Genomic DNA, 21,757 nt, shown 5'->3' with positions numbered 1-21,757 from the left:
AGCAGCTGATTCATCACAGTGATCAAGCAAGAGGAGCCAGAGAGAGGGAGGACACAGGGAAACAAAGTAGGCGGAACAGTCTTTTATAACCCAATCTCAGAAGTGAGTTTGGAACCCAAGGCTAGAAGCAAGTCACTGGGTCCAGACCGCACTCAAGCGGGGAGGGGATTATACATGATACGGATACCAAGAGGTGGGGCTCGTTAGGGCCAGCTGAGAAGCCGCCTAGCACACAAACTTACTGGTGTCTCCTCTGATTACATGGTGCCCTGGCCATACTGGTGGTTAAATATTTTTAATAGCATCTCTGGTTTCACAGATTTTTGTCAAAATTGGAGCTAAAATTCATGTCCATTTTTGATACTCGTGTTCTTCATAACCAAATAATATGTAGAAGAACATAAACATCTTACCAGACGACAAACTCCGTAAGGGTCCTTGTGGTGTTTACAGTTTTTCTTGTGGTTGATTTTTTTTTTTTTTTAAGTACCTAACATAAGGCCAGGTACTTATTAAATGTTTGTTGAATTAAAGGGCTCGTAAGATGTTTTATCCAATTATAAACGAAAATGAAATTAGCTTCCTTTTTCTTTAGAAAGGGCAACACAGTTAGGAGAAAAGAGAGAGAAGCCAGGGGCTGATACGAACAAACACCTCCCGTCTAAATAAATCGAATAGGCTTCAATGCTTTAGGTCATTGCTGAAATTCACCATTAGGCTCTCAAAGGGAGAGTGGTGAGTTGAGTCCTTGGGTCACTCTTTTCTTAGCATGTTTCTTACTCCTTTAACACCCCTCCGTGGCCTGACTCAACTTGCTTTCATGGTGCTGTCTTCTTTGAATGCAACACACTGAGCTGGAAATCATTATTCTCTACCTTACAGCATCTGCCACCCTCCCCCCTCAGTTCACCTTATCCTTTACCATGCTTTCTGCTGGATTTCAAGGTTTCAAACCTTAAAGTTAGGTTTCAACCCTTCCTCTTCCCTATTTTCTTTTTGTACCAAGTTACCAAATCATCTTTATTCTCTCCTTTGCACTTCCCTCCCACCATAATCTGTCTTACAGTAGACTGTAGTCCCCCTAAGGCAAGCTGTCTGCCTTCTCCATTCTCTGCTTCTTTGCTAACTAGGTCTTCCTTAAAGCACGATTATGTTGTGTATCTCCCCTGCCCGCCCCCAACTCACACACGTTTAATGCTCCAATGATAAATAATGATAAAGTCTTCACTCTTTCCCTTGACATTCATGACCCTCGACCTACCATTTCTTCCATTTTAGTACCCTATCACTCTTTGACCTAAACACTCCATATTGTCATCTGCCTGCCTTTCTTTATACTCTCCTCTCTCTGCTTCTCAGTTCATCTATTTGTTTCTCTTCGTCAGGGATAGATCAAGTTTTTGTGGGTCTGATGCTTAATCCTTCTGGGGCCCTCTTTAAGAAAAAGAACGCAAAATTAAGAGTACAGAATTAGGGACAGAGCGTTGGAAAGGGCCCCAATAAACGAGGGGCCCTGAAGCTTAAACTCCATTAGCTTCGCGGTACATCAGCCTCCGCCCCCCAGTCTTGCCTGTGCTTTAGCCAAAGATTATGCAGTGGAGCCAATGGCTCCTCCGAGATGAAGCCTTCTCTGCTGACCCCAGCCAACACTAATAATCGCAAATCAATTGGCTAAAGGCAAGGATCTTGCCTTGCGCTACTTTACAGTCTCTGAGTCTTATAATTTGAATTTATTAATTACTAAAGAAGGAATAGTTCTTTATCAAATTGTTGCAAAGGTAATCACATATAGTTAAAAATTTTTTACGTACATGGTAGTTTCTTCTTAAATAGTTGTTCTCAAAATGCTAAGCTGCTTTCGGATCCCAGGGTAAGTTTCTGTTATACACTGTAGAAAATTATATGCATGAAATTTCTTTATAGAGTAGTACATGTTCTTTGTTTGTATGTGTCCTAACGTTATTTTTAGACGTCAGCTTTTATAACCACGTATGATCTTTGTAGTTGGTATGTAATACATGGGAAGATGTATTATTCTAAGAAAACATTTTTATAGGACGTGAAAATCTTCCAGTGCTTGATAATTATTCAGAAAATTCTATACTGAGATTGATTTAAGTCGCTGTTCTTTAGAGTTTGTACCTGTTTGTGAGAGACCTCTGTTATTTTCTGTGCATGTACTTTGCTGTTCCAGGACTCACCCAGGAAGGCCTTTTTCGGGTGAATGGCAACGTCAGGGTGGTGGAACAGCTTCGATGGAAGTTTGAGAGTGGGGTGCCCGTGGAGCTGGGGAGGGACGGCGACGTCTGCGCGGCGGCCAGCCTGTTAAAGCTCTTCCTGAGGGAGCTGCCGGAGGGCGTGATCACCTCGGCGCTGCAGCCTCGGTTCATTCAGCTCTTTCAGGGTCAGTACACCGAATCCTTCTAGGAATTAAAGCAATTTTATTTTTCAGCCAACACTAAGGTTTTAAATATTAAATATTAAAATTCTAAATGTTAAAATAGGATTTTAAATATGTGTGGTCTCTCCATAACCATCATCTTGCTATTTCACTCTAGATCTTCATCTTCTACCCTAAAATAATGCTAAACTGATGATGAAATACCATTATATTAAACGTAATTTCTAAGACTATTGGCATGTGAATACGTAAATAACATAATATTGAAAAGCCCTGATGCTTTGGGACCAAAGAAATTCTTTGCTGACTAGTTAGTGACTGCCATGGAAGTATTGATACTAAGACTAAGGCATTAAATGCTATGTAGGAAATATTAATTAATTAAATTGTGTTTGGTTAGTGACCTTTGAGACCGAAAAGTCACTGGTGGGCTTTCCTTTTCTTATAAGCAAGACTGAGTCCTAAAACAATAGTTGTTTTACATAACTGAGGTTAAAATTGATTTTTAAAGTGTTTTTAAACATCTTTTTTTCACTGCAGTATAGTTCATTTGCAATATTATATTAGTTTCAGGTGTATAACATAGTGATTCAAAATGTTTATATGTTATACTCCATTTAAAGTTATTATAAAATATTGGCTATATTCCCTGTGCTGTACAATATATCCTTGTAGCTAATTTATTTGATAAAGAGTAGTTTGTACCTCTTAATCCTGTACCCCAGCCTATCTTGCCCCTTCCCGTGTCCTTCTCTTTACTGGTAACCACTAGTATGTTCTCTATATCTGTGAGTCCGTTTCTGTTTTGTTATGTGTATTCATTTGTTTTATTATTTTAGATTTCACATTTAAGTGATAAGACAATATTTGTCTTTCTCTGTCTGACTTATTTCACTAAGCATAATACCCTCTAGGTCCATCCATGTTGCTGCCAAGGCAAAATTTCATTCTTATTTTATGGCTGAGTACTATTCCATTGTATATGTATATATATTAAATATGTATACCACATCTTCCAATCCATTCATTTATTGATGGACACTTAGTTTGCTTCTATATTTTGGCTATTGTAAATAATGCCACTGTGAACATTGGGCTGCATATATCTTTTCAAATTCGTGTTTTCATTTTCTTTGGATATATACCCAGGAGTGGAATTGCTGGATCATATGGTAGTTCTATTTTTAGTTTTTTGAGAACCCTCCATACTGTTTTCCATAGTGGCTGCACCAATTTACATTCCGCCAACATTGTACGAGGGTTCCCTTTTCTCCACATCCTCACCAACATGTTATTTGTGTTCTTTTTGATAATGGCCATTCTGACAGGTATGAGGTGACAGCTTGTTGTGGTTTTGATTTGCACTTCTCTAATGATTAGCAATATTGAGTATCTTTTCATATGCCCGTTTGGCCGTGTGTATGGCTTTGGAAAAATGTCTAGTCAGGTCTTTTGGCCATTTTTTAATTGGTTTGTTTTTTTGATGTTGAATTATATGAGCTATTTATATATGTTGGATATTAATCCCTTACTGGTCATATCTTTTGCAAATATTTTGTCCCATTTAATAGGTTGTCTTTTCATTTTGTCAATGGTTTCCTTTGCTGTGCTGAAGCTTTTAAGTTTAATTAGGTCCCAGTTGTTTATTTTTGCTTTTGTTTCCTTTGCTTTAGGAGACAGATCAAAAAAAATACTGCTGCAATTTATGTTTGTGTTTTGCCTGTGTTTTCTTCTAGGAGTTTTATGGTTTTGGTCTTACATTTAGGTCTTTAATCAGTTTGAGTTTATTTTTTTATATGGTGTGAGAAAATGATCTCATTTCATTCTTTTACATATAGCTATCTAGTTTTCCCAGCACCACTTCTTGAAGAAACTGTCCTTTCCCCATTATACTGTCCTTTCCCCTTGCCTCTTTTGTCATATTAATTGATAATAAGTGTGTGGGTTTGTTTCTGGGCTCTCTATTCTGTTCCATTGATCTATATGTCTGTTTTTGTGCCAGTACCATACTATTTTGATGACTATAGCTTTGTAGTATAGTCTGACATCAGGGCGTGTGATACCTCCAACTCTGTTCTTTCTCAAGATTGCTTTGGCTATTCAGGATATTTTGTGTTTCCATACAATTTAGAAGTCTTCTAGTTCTGTGAAAATACCCATTGTTTTTTTTTGTTTGTTTGTTTGTTTTGCGGTACACGGGCCTCTCACTGTTGTGGCCTCTCCCGTTGCGGAGCACATGGTCCGGATGCACAGGCTCAGCGGCCGTGGCTCACTGGCCTAGCCGCTCCACGGCATGTGGGATCTTCCCAGACCGGGGCACGAACCCGTGTCCCCTGCATCAGCAGGCAGACTCTCAACCACTGCACCACCAGGGAAGCCCCCACCCATTGGTATTTTGATAGGGATTGCTTTGAATCTTTAGATTGCTTTGGGTAGTATAGTCATTTTAACGATATTAATTCTTCCAATCCATGAACACTGTATATCTTTTCATCTGTTTGTGTCATCTTCAGTTTTTTTCATCAGTGTCTTACAGTTTTCCAAGTACAGGTCTTTTAACTCCTTAGTGAGATTTAGTCCTAGATATTTTATTCTTTTTGATGCATTGGTAAATGGGGTTGTTAACTTTTCCTTCTGATTGTTGATAGTGTACAGAAATGCAACAGATTTCTGTATATTAATTTTGTGTCCTGAAACTTTAGCACATTCGTTGATGACCTCTAGTTTTTTGGTGGCATCTTTAGGATTTTTCTGTGTATAGTATCAGGTCATCTGCAAATGGTGACAGCTTTACTTCTTCCTTTCCAATTTGGATTCTTTTTATTTCTTTTTCTTTTCTTTATTTTTTTCCCGTATGCGGGCCTCTCACTGTTGTGGCCTCTCCCATTGCGGAGCACAGGCTCCGGACATGCAGGCTCAGCGGCCATGGCTCACGGGCTCAGCTGCTCCACGGCATGTGGGATCTTCCCAGACCGGGGCATGAACCCGTGTCCCCTGCATCAGCAGGGGTACTCTCAACCACTGTGCCACCAGGGAAGCCCTATTTCTTTTTCTTGACTGATTGCTGTGACTAGGACTTCCAATACTGTGCTGAATAAAAGTGGTAAAAGTGTGCATCCTTGTCCTGTTCCTGATCTTAGAGGAAATGCTTTCAGCTTTTCACTGAGTGTGATGTTAATTATGGGCTTTTTGTATACAGTCTTCATTATGTTGAGATTCATTTCCTCTATACCCACTTTGTGGAGAATTTTTATCATAAATGGATGTTGAATTTTGTCAAAAGGTTTTTCTCCATCTATTGAAATGATCATATGATTTTTATTCAATTTGTTAATGTGGTGTATCACATTGATTGTATTATAAAGTGGTTTTAAATGAAGAATCTTCATTTTTAAAGGCACTAATTTTAGGCATAATCATTATTGAGTTCTCCCTTCTAAATACAGGAAGAAAAATGATTTAGCTTTGAAAAGCCATTTCTTTCCCTGTTTTTGCCAAGTTAGGGTGAAAATGGGAAAATGTATTTATAAGAGTGTTAGATACCAGATTAAGAAGGATGTTACTTAAAGCCACATTCCTTTAAAGCAGTGGTATAACTATTCACATGTAGTATGCTAAAGAATGAGTAAGTGAGAAGGCCATGTTGTATTCTATTGACAAACAGGAATAAAATATGAAAGCAAAAATTGCAGAACTATTTGTTATGGTTTTCTTCAGTGCTTTTAAGTTTTTTTTATCAGTAAGTTACATTTTAAAGTAATTGCTACAAAAGCAAGTTGAAGATTTACAATACTGTGTGCTTAATACAAAATATTTAGTATTACAAAGAATCTTTGTTACTCTTAATATTATATCTTATAATTTATAATACTATAATTATATATTAACTTAATACTATAATCATAATATTATCTTATTGTACTATTACAGCTTGTGAATACTTGTGAATTTTAAAAGTGTTTATCACATTTCCTAGAATAGCTTTCATTCGATAATGAGAATGCACTGTTATATTTTTGTTGTTGTTAATTTTTACATTATAGTAATGTGTTATAATTCAAGTTTTCTTTGTAAATTATCATTCATGACATGTTTTCTTGCTGGCTAAAAAAGTTGATATGCGTCAGAAAAAGCAAAGGGTACCATTCTAATAGAAGTAAGACTGCTTATTTAGTCATAGTCAGCCTTGGGGGTTGTGTGATTGTACACAAATAACAAATTCTGAATGGGGCAGAAAAACTAATTTTTGCTTTATTGGTAGTATTCTCTCATTCCTTGAAAACCTCTGAGGTTAGATCTGAGAAGTTCAATAAAGGAAGTACTAATGAAGTACTTACAAGTTAGGTAAGCTGCTAAGTCAAGGGAATAAAGTATGTCTTAGGTGCCAGACAGTATAGCCTTTATAAAATAAACTTCTCTCTTTAATAGTCCAGGTAGAAAATATGCAAGTAGGGCTCCTGCGCTTCTGCTGGTTCACCCTGCACACAGTACTCTCACAGTAGAGGGTACCCGCTGCAACTGGTCACTCCAAAGCCAGAGGTTGAAGGCTCTTTGCAGACTCACTAAGCAGATATTACACTTGGCCTGTTATAATATTCTCATCTCTTTTCTGTTAGACAATAATATATAATAAAAATTTTTGATACAATTTCCCTAGTAAAGACTACACTATTTTTATATTTCAGTCCTTATGACACCAGATTAAATACTTTTTTTTGACGGTCTGTCACAAATCAATGCCAGATTTCTTTTTTTAAAAAAATGTTGTGGGCCTTCGAATTGTATCCTGTATAAAGAGCAAGCTTTTTGTAATTCAATATAACTTAAAATTTTTCAGTTCAAGCTCATCTCTTCCATACTTTAGAGGATGGAATTCTGGAGCCCCAACTTAGTATATTTTTAGACATTTAAGCTAAACCACAAGTGCCACCGAGGACAGCATGGCTGCCTCCTGTGAGCGTACCCGTGCTCTAGATCACCCTTTGATCTTATAGATCAACAGTGGCCCCCTGTGTGCATGGACATTTAGATTCTTTCCTTTTTATAAAAAATTATCAGCTTTAGATAATTATCAACTTTAGACTTTGTCTAGTGTCTAAAGCTCTGAGACTGTATATATTTTTAGCTAGCAAAGCTATATATCTGCATACCACGTGTTATCAAAAAGTTCCATCTGAAGTTGGTTTCTGCCAGAGCCTTTTGCTTCTGTCAGATGCCTGCTTGAGACAATTCATCTTTAAGAGAGAGTCTCTAAAGGATCTTCAGTGATTATCCTTTTCTGTTGTCATGTTAAACCTATCTCTGATTGTACCAACTTGCCTGCCTTAATTTAGGTTTCCAGTAGAATTGTCTCAGTTTGGCTATATTCCATGACTTCTGATATTTTATCCTTATCTTGGTGGGCCAGTAACACATCTATTTTTTATTTTAATAATTTCAGATGTGTTTGGGGAATAAATATGAATGGCAACAATAAAATGATTTTAGGATAGGATTCATTTTAATTTAGAATTAACTAGAAATCCCTTTACGGTATTTGAATGCTGTCTATTGAAAAATCTTCTATAATGTAAATACAAATATTTCTGCCTCATAATGGAATATTCTTATTGTTGTTTGAGTTGGATCAATCCATCAATATTTATTTCGTACCATCTACTTATACACTGGATGGTCCCAAGAAATAAAAGATCAAACTTCTTGACTTCAAGGAGTGTGCTGTTTCATTGAGGAGGTAGAATGTATGTTGTATACCTCCTGTAGTCCTTCAGATGCGTAAGTGCGTTCAGTTGGTGATCACAGGGAGAGGAGGAGGCCAATCTGGATTGTGGTGATCAGAGAATACTTGGTGAGAAAAGTAAAATTAATTTGAATGGAGAGGAAAATCTTCTAGGTGAGGAAAGGGCGTGAGTAGAAACACTCTCAGTGTAAGACAAGAACGTCTGACAGACTTGTCCACAGCTAAAGGTAATTTGCCAAATAAATAATTTTAAAAGTAGGTTGAGACTAGGTGGTAGAGGGTCTTGAACATTAGGCTAAAGGAACTAATATTTATCTGTAAGTAGTAAATACTTGAAGAAAGAAGTCGTACGATGGAAGCAGTATTTCAGGCTGTGCCGTGTAAGATGGTCGGATGGGGAGGTGCTGGGTGCAGGGGGACTATCTAGAATACTGGCAGAAATCTTGACCCTAATGACCTGTATCTGATAAGTAATAGGCAATGGAATATTTTTTTAAATCTGGGGTAAATATACGTCATGTAAAATTGATCATTTTAAAATGTACGATTCAGTGACATTAAATGCGTTCCCAATGTTGTACAGCTGTCACCACTACCCATTACCAGAACTTTCTCATCATCCCAAACAGAAACTGGTAATGGAATTTTAAAGGAAGGTTACCAGAGACAGAGATATTAGAGAGTAAACAGGAGCAGAAACATTATAGCTGATAATTAGAGGGTGAACATAGGAAAGGAGTCAAAGATCAGCCTAAGTTTTGAATTTAGGTGACTTGAAAAACCGTGGGGCGAGTAGCGTGGTGGCCTGACTCTGGCGGCCATAACTTTGGTGACACCCACAGAAATGGGACCTGGGAAGGCTACAGCAGCAGGGGGCGCTTATTAAACTTTTGTGAACGGAAACAATTAAATTAGGAAGGAAATTTCTGAGGCAAAGTTGACACTTTGCACTGGGGAGAGCTCCCTGACAGCTCCTGTGCTTTGACAAGGCTTAAAGCAACTAACATTGTTTTGTCTTCAGTAATTCACATCTTTTCTGTCTGTACCTAGGGTGCGTCTTGACATTTCATAAAATGCTTCAGCCTGTTAGACTTGATCTTTTGTCCTGAAATGAAGAAGCCTTCTGTGACTGACTGATTCTCAGATGCTATTACCTTCAGGAGAATTTGGGACGTAGCCCAAAGGCTCAGGTGCTTGGTAGGATCTGGTGATCTCTTTGTGGGGACTTTATTGTCTGTCTCCTGTCTCAGAGATCCAGCTGTTGTTATTGAAGAACGAGGAGAGATCCTGATGTGGCATCTTGGTAACTGGTCTATTAATAACAATAATGGAAGTCAAGAAGGGAAGATTATGGGGCCATGATGAGGAGCTCATTTTAAATGAATAAAATGAACATCAGTGCTTGGGAGAGGGGTATCGAGGCTGAAGATGTGAACTTTATGGTCATCTTTGTAGACGTAATCATGTTCATGCTTAGAAACCTGAGCATCACTTACGTGTGGACAGTATTGTAGCTGTAAACTGATGACAGCAAGGGGATTTTGTATACCTTGCATCATGATTTAAGTACCTTTTCTGTGCCATGATTTTGCCTAGAGGCTTCACCTATGTGTGCCTTCCAAACTCCATCACAGCTACTCCTACAAATATTTCATAGATAAGAAAAGGGAAGTTTGGGGAGGGTAAGTTCCTTACCAGAGAGCAAGCAGCTAGAATGTGCAGAGCTAGGATGTACCTCACTCCGAAGCCCAAGCTTTTTCCATCATACTGTGAGTATAAGTCAGCTCAGGCTGCCGTGAAAGGATACCACAGACTGGGAGACTTAACCAACAGAAATGTGTCTTCTCGCAGTTCTGGAGACTGGAAGTCCGAGATCAAGGTGCTGGCCAGGGTCGTTTTGGGAGCTCTCCTGAGCTTGCAAGTGGTGCCTTCTCACTGCTGCCTCCCATGGCCTTTCCTGTGTGTGCTCTCCTGCCTCTTCCCCTTCTTGGAAGGACATCAGTTCTTCTGGATTAAAGCCTCAGCTTTACGACCTCCCGCAACCTTAATTACCTTTGTAAAAGCCCCGCCCCTACATACAGTCACGCTGGGGGTTAGGGCTTCAGCCTGTGAATTTGGTAGGGGTGAAATTCAGTCCGTAACACTACTTTTAAAAACTTGTCACAGTTCGGTGTATGTACGATTAAAAATTAATTAGTAAGGGCTTCCCCAGTGGCGCAGTGGTTGAGAATCCGCCTGCCGATGCAGGGGACGCGGGTTCGTGCCCCGGTCCGGGAGGATCCCACGTGCCCCGGAGCGGCTGGGCCCGTGAGCCGTGGCCGCTGCGCCTGCGCGTCCGGAGCCTGTGCTCCGCAACGGGAGGGGCCACAGCAGCGAGAGGCCCGCGTACCGAAAAAAAAAAAAAAAAAAAAAAAATTAATTAGTAAAATGCCCACAGTGGAGGCTAACTAGGTGGTCTCTGGAATAGAAATCATGACTCTACAGAATTGATGTTTTTTCCTTGGAAATCTTTAAAGATGACTAGCAGAGCTAAGAGTAAGAAATGAGTTTAAAACAAATGATAAACTGTGGAAAAAAATGTGACTGGGGTGTGTATTTGTTTTTTGTGTAGATAATTTTCTGTATTTTTGTTTGTATTTTAATATTGATTCTTTTTAAGAATTTATTCCTTTTAGTGATAATAGGTGCTAGTGACTCTTCACTGCATAATACCTAGAAGATATTTTATTTATATAACCTCTTTTGATCCCAGTATCAACTCTAATGAGGTACAGATAGGATAATCTTCATTTTGAAAGAAATTACAGCATATGGCTTAGAGCACAGGCTCTGGGTGCATTCTGACTAGCTACAAATCTGTTTGCCCGCTGCCCGCTGCATTGGTATGGACAGGCTACTTAACCTTTCTGTGCCTTAGTATATTAGGTATCTATTGTCACGTAACAGTTTTCTTAAAACTACTATAAACATGTATTTTCTGTCATAGTTTCTGTGGGCTAGGAATTCAGCTGTGGTTTAGTTAGGCAGCACCGGTTCAGAGTCTGCCAGGGAGCTGCTCTCAAGAATTGTCAAAGGGCCGCAATTATCTGAAGGCTTGACTGGAGCCGGGAGATCTGCTTCTAGGGTGGTTCATTCACATGGCTGGCAGTTTAGTGCCGGCTCTTGGTGAGAAGCCTCAGTTCCTTTCTCTGTGGGCCTCTCCTGACGGCTGCCCGAGTGTTCTCGGAACATGTCGCTGGCTTCCCCCAGAGCGAGCACGTCAAGAGAGATGGAAGCTATCGGTTCGGTGACCTCGCCCCGGAAGTCAAATAACATCATCTGTCCCACGTTCTCTTCGTTAGGAGCGAGTCCTTAATCTGGCCCCTGTTCAAGAGGAGAGATCTTTTGAAGGAAGAATTGTCAGTCTTTGTGGACATTGTGAAACCACCACACTTAGGTTCCCTAACTGTTGTAGTAGTTTGTTCATAGTAGTGTTTACTTCCCGAGTTTGTTGCGGATACTGAGTTTATCCATTCAAGCACTTAAAACAGTGTCAGTCATATATGTTTAAGAAATGTTAAGTTAGTGCTTCTCAACCGTGGAAGCCCCGAAGAATTATCTGCGAAGCTTTGAAAAATCCCAGAGATCATTACATCCTACTCCAATTAAATCATCATCTCTAGAGATGAGACGCAGGCATCCATAGTTCTAATGCAGTCTTCCTTCCCTGTGCTTATGTCCCAATTTATCCTCAACCCTCACTTCCACCCCTTGGTTTCTTAGTTATACGAAGACAAACCATTTAGTGTGATTTCCCTCAAGTTTTCCACTTTTAACCTTAAAATGGATTTCTTTTTTTTTTTTTTTTTTTTTTGCGGTGCGCGGGCCTCTCACTGTTGTGGCCTCTCCCTTTGCGGAGCACAGGCTCTGGACGCGCAGGCTCAGCGGCCACGGCTCACGGGCCCAGCCGCTCCGCGGCACGTGGGATCCTCCCGGACCGGGGCACGAGCCCGCGTCCCCTGCGTCGGCAGGCGGATTCTCAACCACTGCGCCACCAGGGAAGCCCTTTTTTTTTTTTTTTTGCAGTGCGCGGGCCTCTCACTGCCGTGGCCTCTCCCGTTTCGGAGCACAGGCTCCGGACGCGCAGGCGCAGCGGCCACGGCTCACGGGCCCAGCCGCTCCGCGGCACGTGGGATCCTCCCGGACCGGGGCACGAACCCGCGTCCCCTGCATCGGCAGGCGGACGCCCAACCACTGCGCCACCAGGGAAGGCCTAAAATGGATTTCTTTAGCCTTTATCCTAACTTCCCTGTCTCTTAAAAAAAAAATTACAGAAGAATAAGTGCACCTACCTGCCTAATGATTAAGGAGGAGGAAGGAAAAGGGACAAAATGAGTTCCAGTTTGTAGTTAAATGAAGATTTCAAAATTTTTACCCAAGTTAATTGAAACTACTTGAACTTTTGATTGTTGGTTGAGCTGGTAAATCACACAGTACGGACCATATCTTCCAGAAATTCATTTGGGAATATTTTTAGAATGGCTACCAGTTATCAAGTTTTATTTTTAAAAATATTTTATTTAATTTTAATGAAAACATAAGCCTGCAAATATGGCCTGTTATATATAGTACAGGACTTTTAAAATAATAAATCAGTGATTGAACATTTTTCAATTATTAAATTGAGGTGAAGGCATTGTTTGGTATTTTATTGATCACATAGAAAAGTAGGATACTGTCCTGCCAACAGTGAGCTTACAATCTTAGTAGGGAATTAGAACATGTACACAGAGAGCCAGGATACACAGAATAAAGTGGAGTTGACAGCAGGGAATCATTTCTAAGTCAGATGATAAGGAGGGTTTATGGAAGAAGGAATTTGTACTTGAACTGGGCTTTGGAGGGTTGGTAGAATTCCCACAGATGGTGTTCGTTTTAGGAAGAAAGGATTACAGGAGCAAAGGTGTTTGGAAAACAGAGGTACGTGATTGCAACAGTGAGCACAGAGTGTGTGTTCAGGAAGGTGGGGGGAATGGGTGGTTAATATAATATAATTATACTATATATATTATATATATTATATTAATATAATATAATTGGGTTTGATATATTTTATCAAATAATATAATTTGATTAATAATTTTACTGTATTATTTTTTAAAATAAATAAATATTTTATTTATTTTAGTAACATTATTAATCAAATACTGAAGTGGCACATTGTTAAGTGATTTTATTATTCTCAATAAAATTAATCATCGTATTGCTTTTGACACATTTTCCTTTATTTAAAGAAATATTTTTGTCAAACTAATACATGCATACGGTTTTATTAAAAAATCAAATAAAATTGAAAGATTTTTATAGAAAACCCCTACACACTCTTTGGCAGCCCTTAATTTTCTTTCCCAGAGCAAATCAGTTTTCACTTATCTAGCTGTTCTTTTGGTATTTGCTTCCATTTGATAATATAATGTTTTATCTTGATCTCTCACTTTCAGACAGTATCTCATTGCTTACACTTATGAAATATGTGGAATTAGCTATTGCATTGTTACTTATTCCAGTATCGTTCTATCATAATTTTAGCTGAGTTCATAATTAATTTTTACCTTGTTAAGACTATGTGAGGGTGTGTGCCTGTGTGAAGTGCATTGCCTGATGTTAATGTTTGTCTTAGGTTTATAGAAAATTATGTGAATGAAAACATATCTACAATTTTTTTCAACTTGCTCCAACAAATCCACCATTACCTATTTTTTTCGAAACGTCAAATAATTTATCAATTCTTTATTTCTGGGGCGATTCCTCTTTGGCCCTTTGGCTTCTTCTCCCCCAGCGGTAGGTGTCACACCCGTCTTTCTGGACCTGCTGTTTCCTGCAGTCCCTTCTCATCTGTTGTGTTGGACACTCAGCAGATCCCTTCAACCTGGAAAATATCGTCTGTTGGTCTTCGAAATGTACGAGTCTCATCTTTTATTGTGCCTTTAGAGGTTTGATAATTTTCTTTTAATTCTGTTCTCTGTGAAATTTAGTCAGCTTCATTTTCCAACCTTGTTTGTTTAAATTTTAGCTTTTCGATTTTAATAGCCAGCATATTTATGCTCTGTTTCAAAGTACTCTGTTTTATAGCATTCTGTTCTTATTCTTTCTGAGATACAAATAAGGCTTTTGGTGGTATGTGCTTGTTTGTTTTTGGTTTGGTTTCCTCCCCCTTATTTCTTTTTGTATCTCTTTACCCAAACCTATGAAGATCTTTGGCTACTGTGATTTAGGTATAGCGTTTTGTATGTGGGCCGGTGGCCTTGTCTACTGGTGTACCTCACTTCAGGAAGATTAGATGGTGGAGATATAGAGAAATCTAGCTGTTTCATTGGGGACCCACAAATGTCAACGTGTGGACATATTTTTCTCTTCAACCATTGAGTTCCTCAAGAGCAGGAGTGGGAGGGAGGTGGGAAGTAAGCTAATGGAGCTGTTATTTCTTAGCACATTTTCACTAACCTTTACATTTTCAACTGTGTTCCTTGCGCTAGCCCTTAGCTGTCTCAGATGTCCAAGAATACACTGACATTATGAAGAGCCTAAACTTCAGCACTCCTGCCTGCCGGCCCGCTTGCCTGGGGGCTCGGGTTGGCGGAAGCTCCCTGGAGCCTGACGGGCTTTCAAACAGCCTGTCTGTTTTCAGTCACTTGCATTCACTTCCACATGCCTTTGAAATCGCATCCCCTTCTGTCTTCTCTGCTGTTCTTTTTTTGCTTGCGGGCGCTCATACTTTTTAAACATCATTTTACTGTCATTAGTGGGGTCTTGGGAAGAATATGTGATCAGTTCGTCTCTTTAAATGGACATTCTCCTTTGCCCCCCGCCCCCACATCCTTGATTTTAAATGGGATAGAATTTTACAATAGCAGCTGTTCAAACAATATGTGAGAGTTAAGTACCTGTGAATTTTGGCTTCTGAGCATTTGATAATTTAGGCAGCATCTGTTTTTCTTAAGAAAACCACCCTAGTAATGCCATTTTAATCAGTACAGTACCTAATTGTGAAGAAATCTAATTTCATACACTGACTTGCGCTGAGCTTTGTGCTGGGTTGCTTCACTACGTGAGGTATTCACTAGATAAGTTTGAGTTAAGGCTGTCTTTTATCTATTCTATTGACATATATCATAATGCCACTTGGATTGTTTGCCGTTAGCTGAGAGGTTTTGCCTTGCAAATTTTAAAGTACCGTGCAGATGTTGGCTAGTTATAACACTAGTTCTTAAGTCATTACTCCTCGGGTACTGTGAGCTCCAGAGGAAGCGTATGAAATATCTCCTTCCCTGGAGTCATTCCTTCTTACTGAGTCCCTTTTCTTTCAAAATTATTCAACCCTCACAAATGTGTTTCTATGAAAAAAAAGAATCACTGTAGTCAACTCCAAGTTTAAGCCCTTTCCATTTTCAGTATAGGCCTTTTAGGTTTTCTGTAAGCAATGCCAAATATATGAAATATGCGTTTTTTTCTGGGTAAAGACCTAAACTCAGAGCAGAAAGCATTGCCATTTGCATATCTGTCCAAGCTGCCAGTCAGTCAGATGTGTGAACCCTCCGCTGGAATAAATGAGAAATGTCGTGCCAGGAAACCCAGGTGTCCACACGTGACTTTATACATTTTGATGATATTCCAGTTTGGTTCTGCTTCCATGCAGATCCATGTGACAGGAAAAGCCTCATTCTTGTTTATAATCCCCTATAATCTCTGAGATTGTAGATCTTGGTAACTAGATGATCATTTGTTTGCTGAGTGCACATATAAATATTTTCCTCTGAATGACCTTTGACACTGTGAGGTAGTGTTAGGTAGTGAGTGGGATTTATGCAAAATTGGGAAGAGAGGTCATGGCTGAGCACTGATTCTGCGTTAGAACACCTCGCCTTGAGGTACATGTGTGAATACGTGTTTATGTAAACTTACTGAAATCTTCCATCTACCTTGTCTTTTCAACTGTGTTCTCTTTATCCTTGACTGATGGCTTATACCTTAAATTCCTGTCACTTTAGTGAGTTATTAAGAGGAAAAGTAGATAAATTCATTTTTTTTTGGTACATGGTAAATGACTGATATGTATTATTATTGACGTGATTGTTTAAACATTATATGTGGATGGATACATGTTTCTGGAAGTACATTTCACTTTTTAACTATATATACTTTTTTTTTTAAACAAATGAAAATCTATTCAACATCATCAGTCATTAGGGAAGTACAAATTAAAACCACCATGCGCTACCACTTACACATATCAGAATGACTAAGATTAAGACTGACCATACAAGTGTTGGTGATGATATAAAGGAATTAGAGCTCTCACACACTGCTAGTATGAATGTAAAAATGGTGCAGCGCTTCGGAAAACAGTTTGACAGTTTCGTTTCTTTTTTTGAAATGTATCTGCTTTTTAAAATTGAGGTATATTTGATTCACAAAATTATATTAGCTTCATGTGTACAGCATAGTGATTCAAAATTTTTATAGATTATACTCCATCAAGTTATTATAAAATATTGACTATAGTCCCTGTGCTGTACAATATATCCTTGTAGCTTATTTATTTTATTTTATTTTTATTGGAGTATAGCTGCTTTACACTGCTATGTCACTTTCTGCTGTACAGCGAAGTGACTCATACATATACATATGCCCCTTCTTTTTTGGATTTCCTTCCCATTTAGTAGATAAACTCATCTTTGAAAGTTCTCATCTAACTTTTGCCTACACTGGATTTTAGAGCCAACAGAATTTCCTTATTTATTGAGATACAATTTACACACCATAAGATTGACCCGTTTAAAGTATACGATTCAGTGGTTTTTGTGTATTCATAGAGGGCAGTCATCACTACTGTCTGGTTTTACAACAGTCTTATTGCTCTGAAAAGAAACTCAAGGCCATTAGTAGGCACTCCCCATTCCTTCCCCACTTCCCCCTCCACTGCTACCAGCCCTAGAGAAACACTAATCTACTTTCCACCTATATAGATTTTCCTATCATGGCCATTTCTTATAAATGGAATTGCACAATATGTAGTCTTTTGTGACTGTCTTCTTTCACTTAGCATAAATTTCAAGGTTCATCCATGCTGGAACATACATCAATACATCATTCCTTTTATGGTTGGGTAATAGTCTATTATTGTATGACTAAACTACATTGTACTTATCCATGCATCCATTGATGGACATTTGGGTTGTTGGCTAATAGGAATAATGCTGCTATGAACATTTATGTACAAGTTCTTGTATGGACATACGTATTAATTTCTCTTGGGTATCTACTTAGGAGTGGAATTGCTGAGTCAAATGGTGACTAACGTTTTAAGGAACAGTTTTCCAAAGTAGTTGTACTATTTTATGCTTTCGTCAACAATGAATGGAAGTTTTCATTTCTCTACGTTGTTGATAATACCTGTTATTGTCTGTGTTTTTAAATTTTCACTATCCTCGTAGTACAGTCAGTAGAGTTTTGTAATAGCATGAAGATTATGGGCTTGAAGAGGAAAAAGAGAGACCCAGTAGCTCCAAGTCCAAGAAGATAATGTCTGTTGGGGATTTTTGCAACAAATTATTGCAAACCGAGTGAAATCCTCCGTAAATTCTGCCTTTTTCATGAATGCTTTTGTGAGGAGGTCTTGTTTAGATTGAGCTGGAAGAGGGAAAGAGAGAACAGCCAACAAATGAGTCATTAAAAAAAGAAGTAAAACAACTTGTATCAGTAGAATCAACTCACATAAAATATTGAAAATTTGTGTAAAGAATATCAGTTTGAAGGGATGCCAAGTGATGAGCTTGCTAGACCCCTGCATCTCTGCCTGGACTGAGTTAAGCTATGTCCTGAACCCCTGCTTTGCTGAGCCCACGGACATAGTCAAGTTTTACACTGAGTCCGTAAACAATTTGAAGACTTAAGGGGAGGGAGAAGACATCCAGAACAGTCTTAAATCACTCTGGGCTTGATGGTTCGGTGTCCTGTGACTTAAACCAATCCATTCCACTTACAGCTGGGCACAAGTGTCCGCTGGCTCAGTAGTGGAGGGTGGGTAGAATAGTAGTGGTGTCATTTACACTGAAGCTACATATTTACTGTACATTGCTCGCTTAAGATAGCACTAGATTTATGGAGAAAGCCAAGTTTTATGGGCTGGGCTAGTGCCAATACTGTTGAAGATTAGCATCGTTGTGGGAGGCCCCCCCTCCTATATGCTATGACGGCGTTTCCCATGCTCCTGGGTACAGACATTCCCACATTATAAACAGGCTCTTCAGCTATTGCATGCTTGTGTCTAACATTTAGCCTAGATGTGAGCTCTCAGTTTTGAAATTTAGATACAATATTTTACATGCTTTTGTTATATTTCTAATCTGTGTCCTCGACCCCGCTGACAGGCGTTCAGCCCTCAGTGGAGCCCACAGAAAAGATACGCTGATCTACTACTTAGGTCTCCCGGAGAGTTAGTTTTTGGCTATAGGACTGAAATGTGAAGTATCACTTAACTCTGTTCTTCGGCGCCCTTTGCCTTTGCTTTAACCTGTGGGTTCCTTCTGGGAGCGGGAGTGTCAGTGTAGATACCAGCTAATTTGGCAATAAACGCACCCCTGCATCTTGCAGAAGCTAATCAGAACGATAAGATTTGTAGTTTCATTAATAGCATCTAAGAATAGGCTGTAATTTATTAATTTTTATTAGTCACTTTATCATCCTGAGGCGTGAGGCTCCTCAGAACGCTGTCACGGGCAAGGGTTGCGAGAGCGCTGTAACAATATAACCTCTCCTTTTATGTGGAAAAATACCAATTCCATTCATCATAAGATATAATTACGTATATAAACTTCTCGTCACTCTAAAACAAGCGATTCCACTCCTGAGGGATGAAATGCGGGGGGGTGGGGTAGGATTCAGGCACATCCACGGTAGCTGGCCTTTTACGATTATTTTTCCCGTTCTTCTGTGAATGCGTATTTAGAAAGAAATACAGTTCGTGTTTTGTTTATTCTTCCATGTTGTATAAAACATTTTGTGACCTGACACTCTCGTAGGCTTTTATTAATACGTTGTTCCCCGCATACTCCCCAGAACCCAAGAAGCTATAATCGATTGTAAATGAATGACGATTCCCACCCCCGACTACTCACCGATTTTGCTTGTTTATTTGTTGACTCGAGAAACATTACTTGGGCTTCCCTGGCGGCGCAGTGGTTGGGAGTCCGCCTGCCGATGCGGGGGACGCGGGTTCGAGCCCCGGTCCGGGAGGATTCCACATGCCGCGGAGCGGCTGGGCCCGTGAGCCGTGGCCGCTGAGCCTGCGCGTCCGGAGCCTGTGCTCCGCGACGGGAGAGGCCGCAACGGTGAGAGGCCCGCGTACCGCAAAAAAAGAAAAAAAAAAAAAAAAAAAAGAAACATTTCTTAAATATTTAAATGTCTGAGACAGTGAGCTAGGTGCAGTGTAATCATGATGCTAGAACGGCGAGCTTTGTTGCAGGGCGCCGATCGGATCATGCGCCGATCAGACTGACGGCATCTGAGTTGCAGCTCGGTTGCGTGGTAGCTGTGCGAACGTGGGGAAGTTCACTAATCTCTTCTCTTTCAGTCTAGTCACCTCTAGCTGGGGGTGCCTAAGCTTCCTATTGCTGCTGTGACAGATCGCCAGAAATGTAGTGGCTTAAAACATCACACGTTTACCGTCCCCTCGTTCTGTGGGAAGTGTGTAACTCGGCGGGTTTCTCTCCTCCGGTTCCCACAAGGTCAAAAGCGACGTGTCAGTCGGCCTGAGTTCCAGGCCCGTTCGGGTTTGGGGGAGTTTTCCGTTCCGCGCGGTTGTGAGGCCGCGGCCCCCGTTTCCCTGCTGGCTTCTCCGCTTTTGGAGGCAGTCCATCTTCTCAGGCCTGTGACCTTCCTCCGTCTTCAGGGTCAGCAGCAGCTCACTATTCTATCTGATAGATTAGCATGTTTGCAGAAAGCCTTGTGTGAGACTTAATGAGGAAATAAAAAGCTACTTCAGTGAATCTGGCGCCACGAAGCTAAATATTTTGGCTCTTTTAATGGCTGACCTTCTCACGGCCCTGAGATATATCGTAGTAGAGATTAGCATTTTGCCAGTTGTTGGTTTTTTTTGTCCTTGAGGCTGAGATTGTATGTATAGTAATACAGTATAACTTCATGGCCACTGAAAAGTCAAAGCACATGACAAGCTCTAGGATAAATGTCCAGATTAGAGTTAGGTGCCATCCCGTGATGTAGGTCCAGCATTGCTGATTATGATCTAATCTCTTTTTAATGAGAGCAAATACTTGTCACATGGTTCAGCGTTTGCTACCTAATCTGGAACAAAAGTTCTTACGGTACAATCTTCTTCAACTGCTGAGTAGTTTACCTGTATACCACACGTACTGCGTGCTAGTTTTTTGTTTGCGGTTTAGCTTAAAAAAGGGGTCAAATTCAGCCAACAGTGAAAATCTTTTAAGAAAGATGAATAATTTGAAGTGGCACTTTTCACGATTGGAGAAAGTTAGTTCTTGTCCTAGGAAAAGATCGATGTTAAGGAAACTGATGACTGTTTCAATTATTAACCATTATTCCATCTGCAAAGTTTTCTTAAGCCTTTTGGATTAATAAATTATACACATCCTAATTTTTATTCCAATTGAATTCTAGAAGTAACCTCAAGTTTAAAACAGTTAAAATATTCTAATACATCTGCAGAGGCGCACTTCACTACTTCTGAGGCCTTTCTGTGGAATTCTATTGCCGGGTATCCTTCCTCTGTGATCGCCAAAAGATTTCTCATCATTTAAATACTCCCTGTAGTATAATTCCTATGTAACACTCTGACCCAGCTAGCTCTGTAAATGGACTAAATTAGTCCAATTTCTTTTAGATATATTTGATATATAGCTGTCTCTTTATTCCTATAGTATTAGGTCTTACTGGGTGACTTAAAAGTGTCCCTTAAATGTGTATCCATCTATTAACACTACTACTTCTTGGTCACTTTTTATATGCCGGGCATTGAGGGGCTTTAACAGATGTTTAAAACTCAGTCTCCAACTCTGAAAGAGCTTACATTTGCCAGTTTGTGGATTTTTTTTTTTTCTTAACTTTAACTTCCTCCAAACATCAAATGCATTGTGAATGAGGCCTTCCTGACAATCTTATTTATAATTACAGTCACCACGCCTCCCCCTGGCCAGTACTCCCAGTTTCTTCTAGCCCTATGACTGTATTTATTTTCTCATGTCTCATCCACGAGAATGTAAGTTCCATCAAGGCAGGGATTTCTGTTTTGTTTACTGATGTATCCCAAATGCTTAGAACTGTGCCTGACATAGAGTAGTTTCTCAATAGCTACTTGTTGAATGATTGAATACGTATTCCATACACATATTTTTCATGTGTAAAACAAACAGGACACATGGAAACTCTATCCAGAATCTGCCCGTGTCGCACCATCTTACCACTGGCAGCCTGGTCCAGGCCAACTGGCCTTTCTCCTCTGGGAGGGTCACAGCGGTCCTCTAACTAGAGTCTCCCTGCGTTCAGCCATGCCTGCCACAGTTGGGATTCAGTACAGCAGCCAGAGTGGTCCTTTCAGGTCT

The 21,757-nt window shown here is 39.8% G+C and overlaps 1 protein-coding gene across 9 annotated transcripts in view; it reads left to right on the top strand.

The window, feature by feature from the left end:
- Nucleotides 1-21,757, top strand: part of FAM13A (family with sequence similarity 13 member A) — a 358,502-nt gene that overhangs the window by 55,222 nt on the left and 281,523 nt on the right. For all 9 annotated transcript variants that reach the window (XM_067035492.1, XM_067035488.1, XM_067035487.1 and 6 more), the window contains exon 3: nt 2,195-2,404. In XM_067035492.1, coding sequence (XP_066891593.1) covers nt 2,195-2,404 — 210 coding nt within the window. The remainder of the gene's footprint in view (nt 1-2,194; nt 2,405-21,757) is intronic.

The sequence above is a fragment of the Kogia breviceps genome, chromosome 6 (genome assembly GCF_026419965.1).
Source record: "Kogia breviceps isolate mKogBre1 chromosome 6, mKogBre1 haplotype 1, whole genome shotgun sequence".
NCBI classification, from domain to species: Eukaryota; Metazoa; Chordata; class Mammalia; order Artiodactyla; family Physeteridae; genus Kogia; species Kogia breviceps.
Note: the sequence above shows the minus strand (reverse complement) of the source record. Positions and strands in the feature narration are given on the sequence as shown.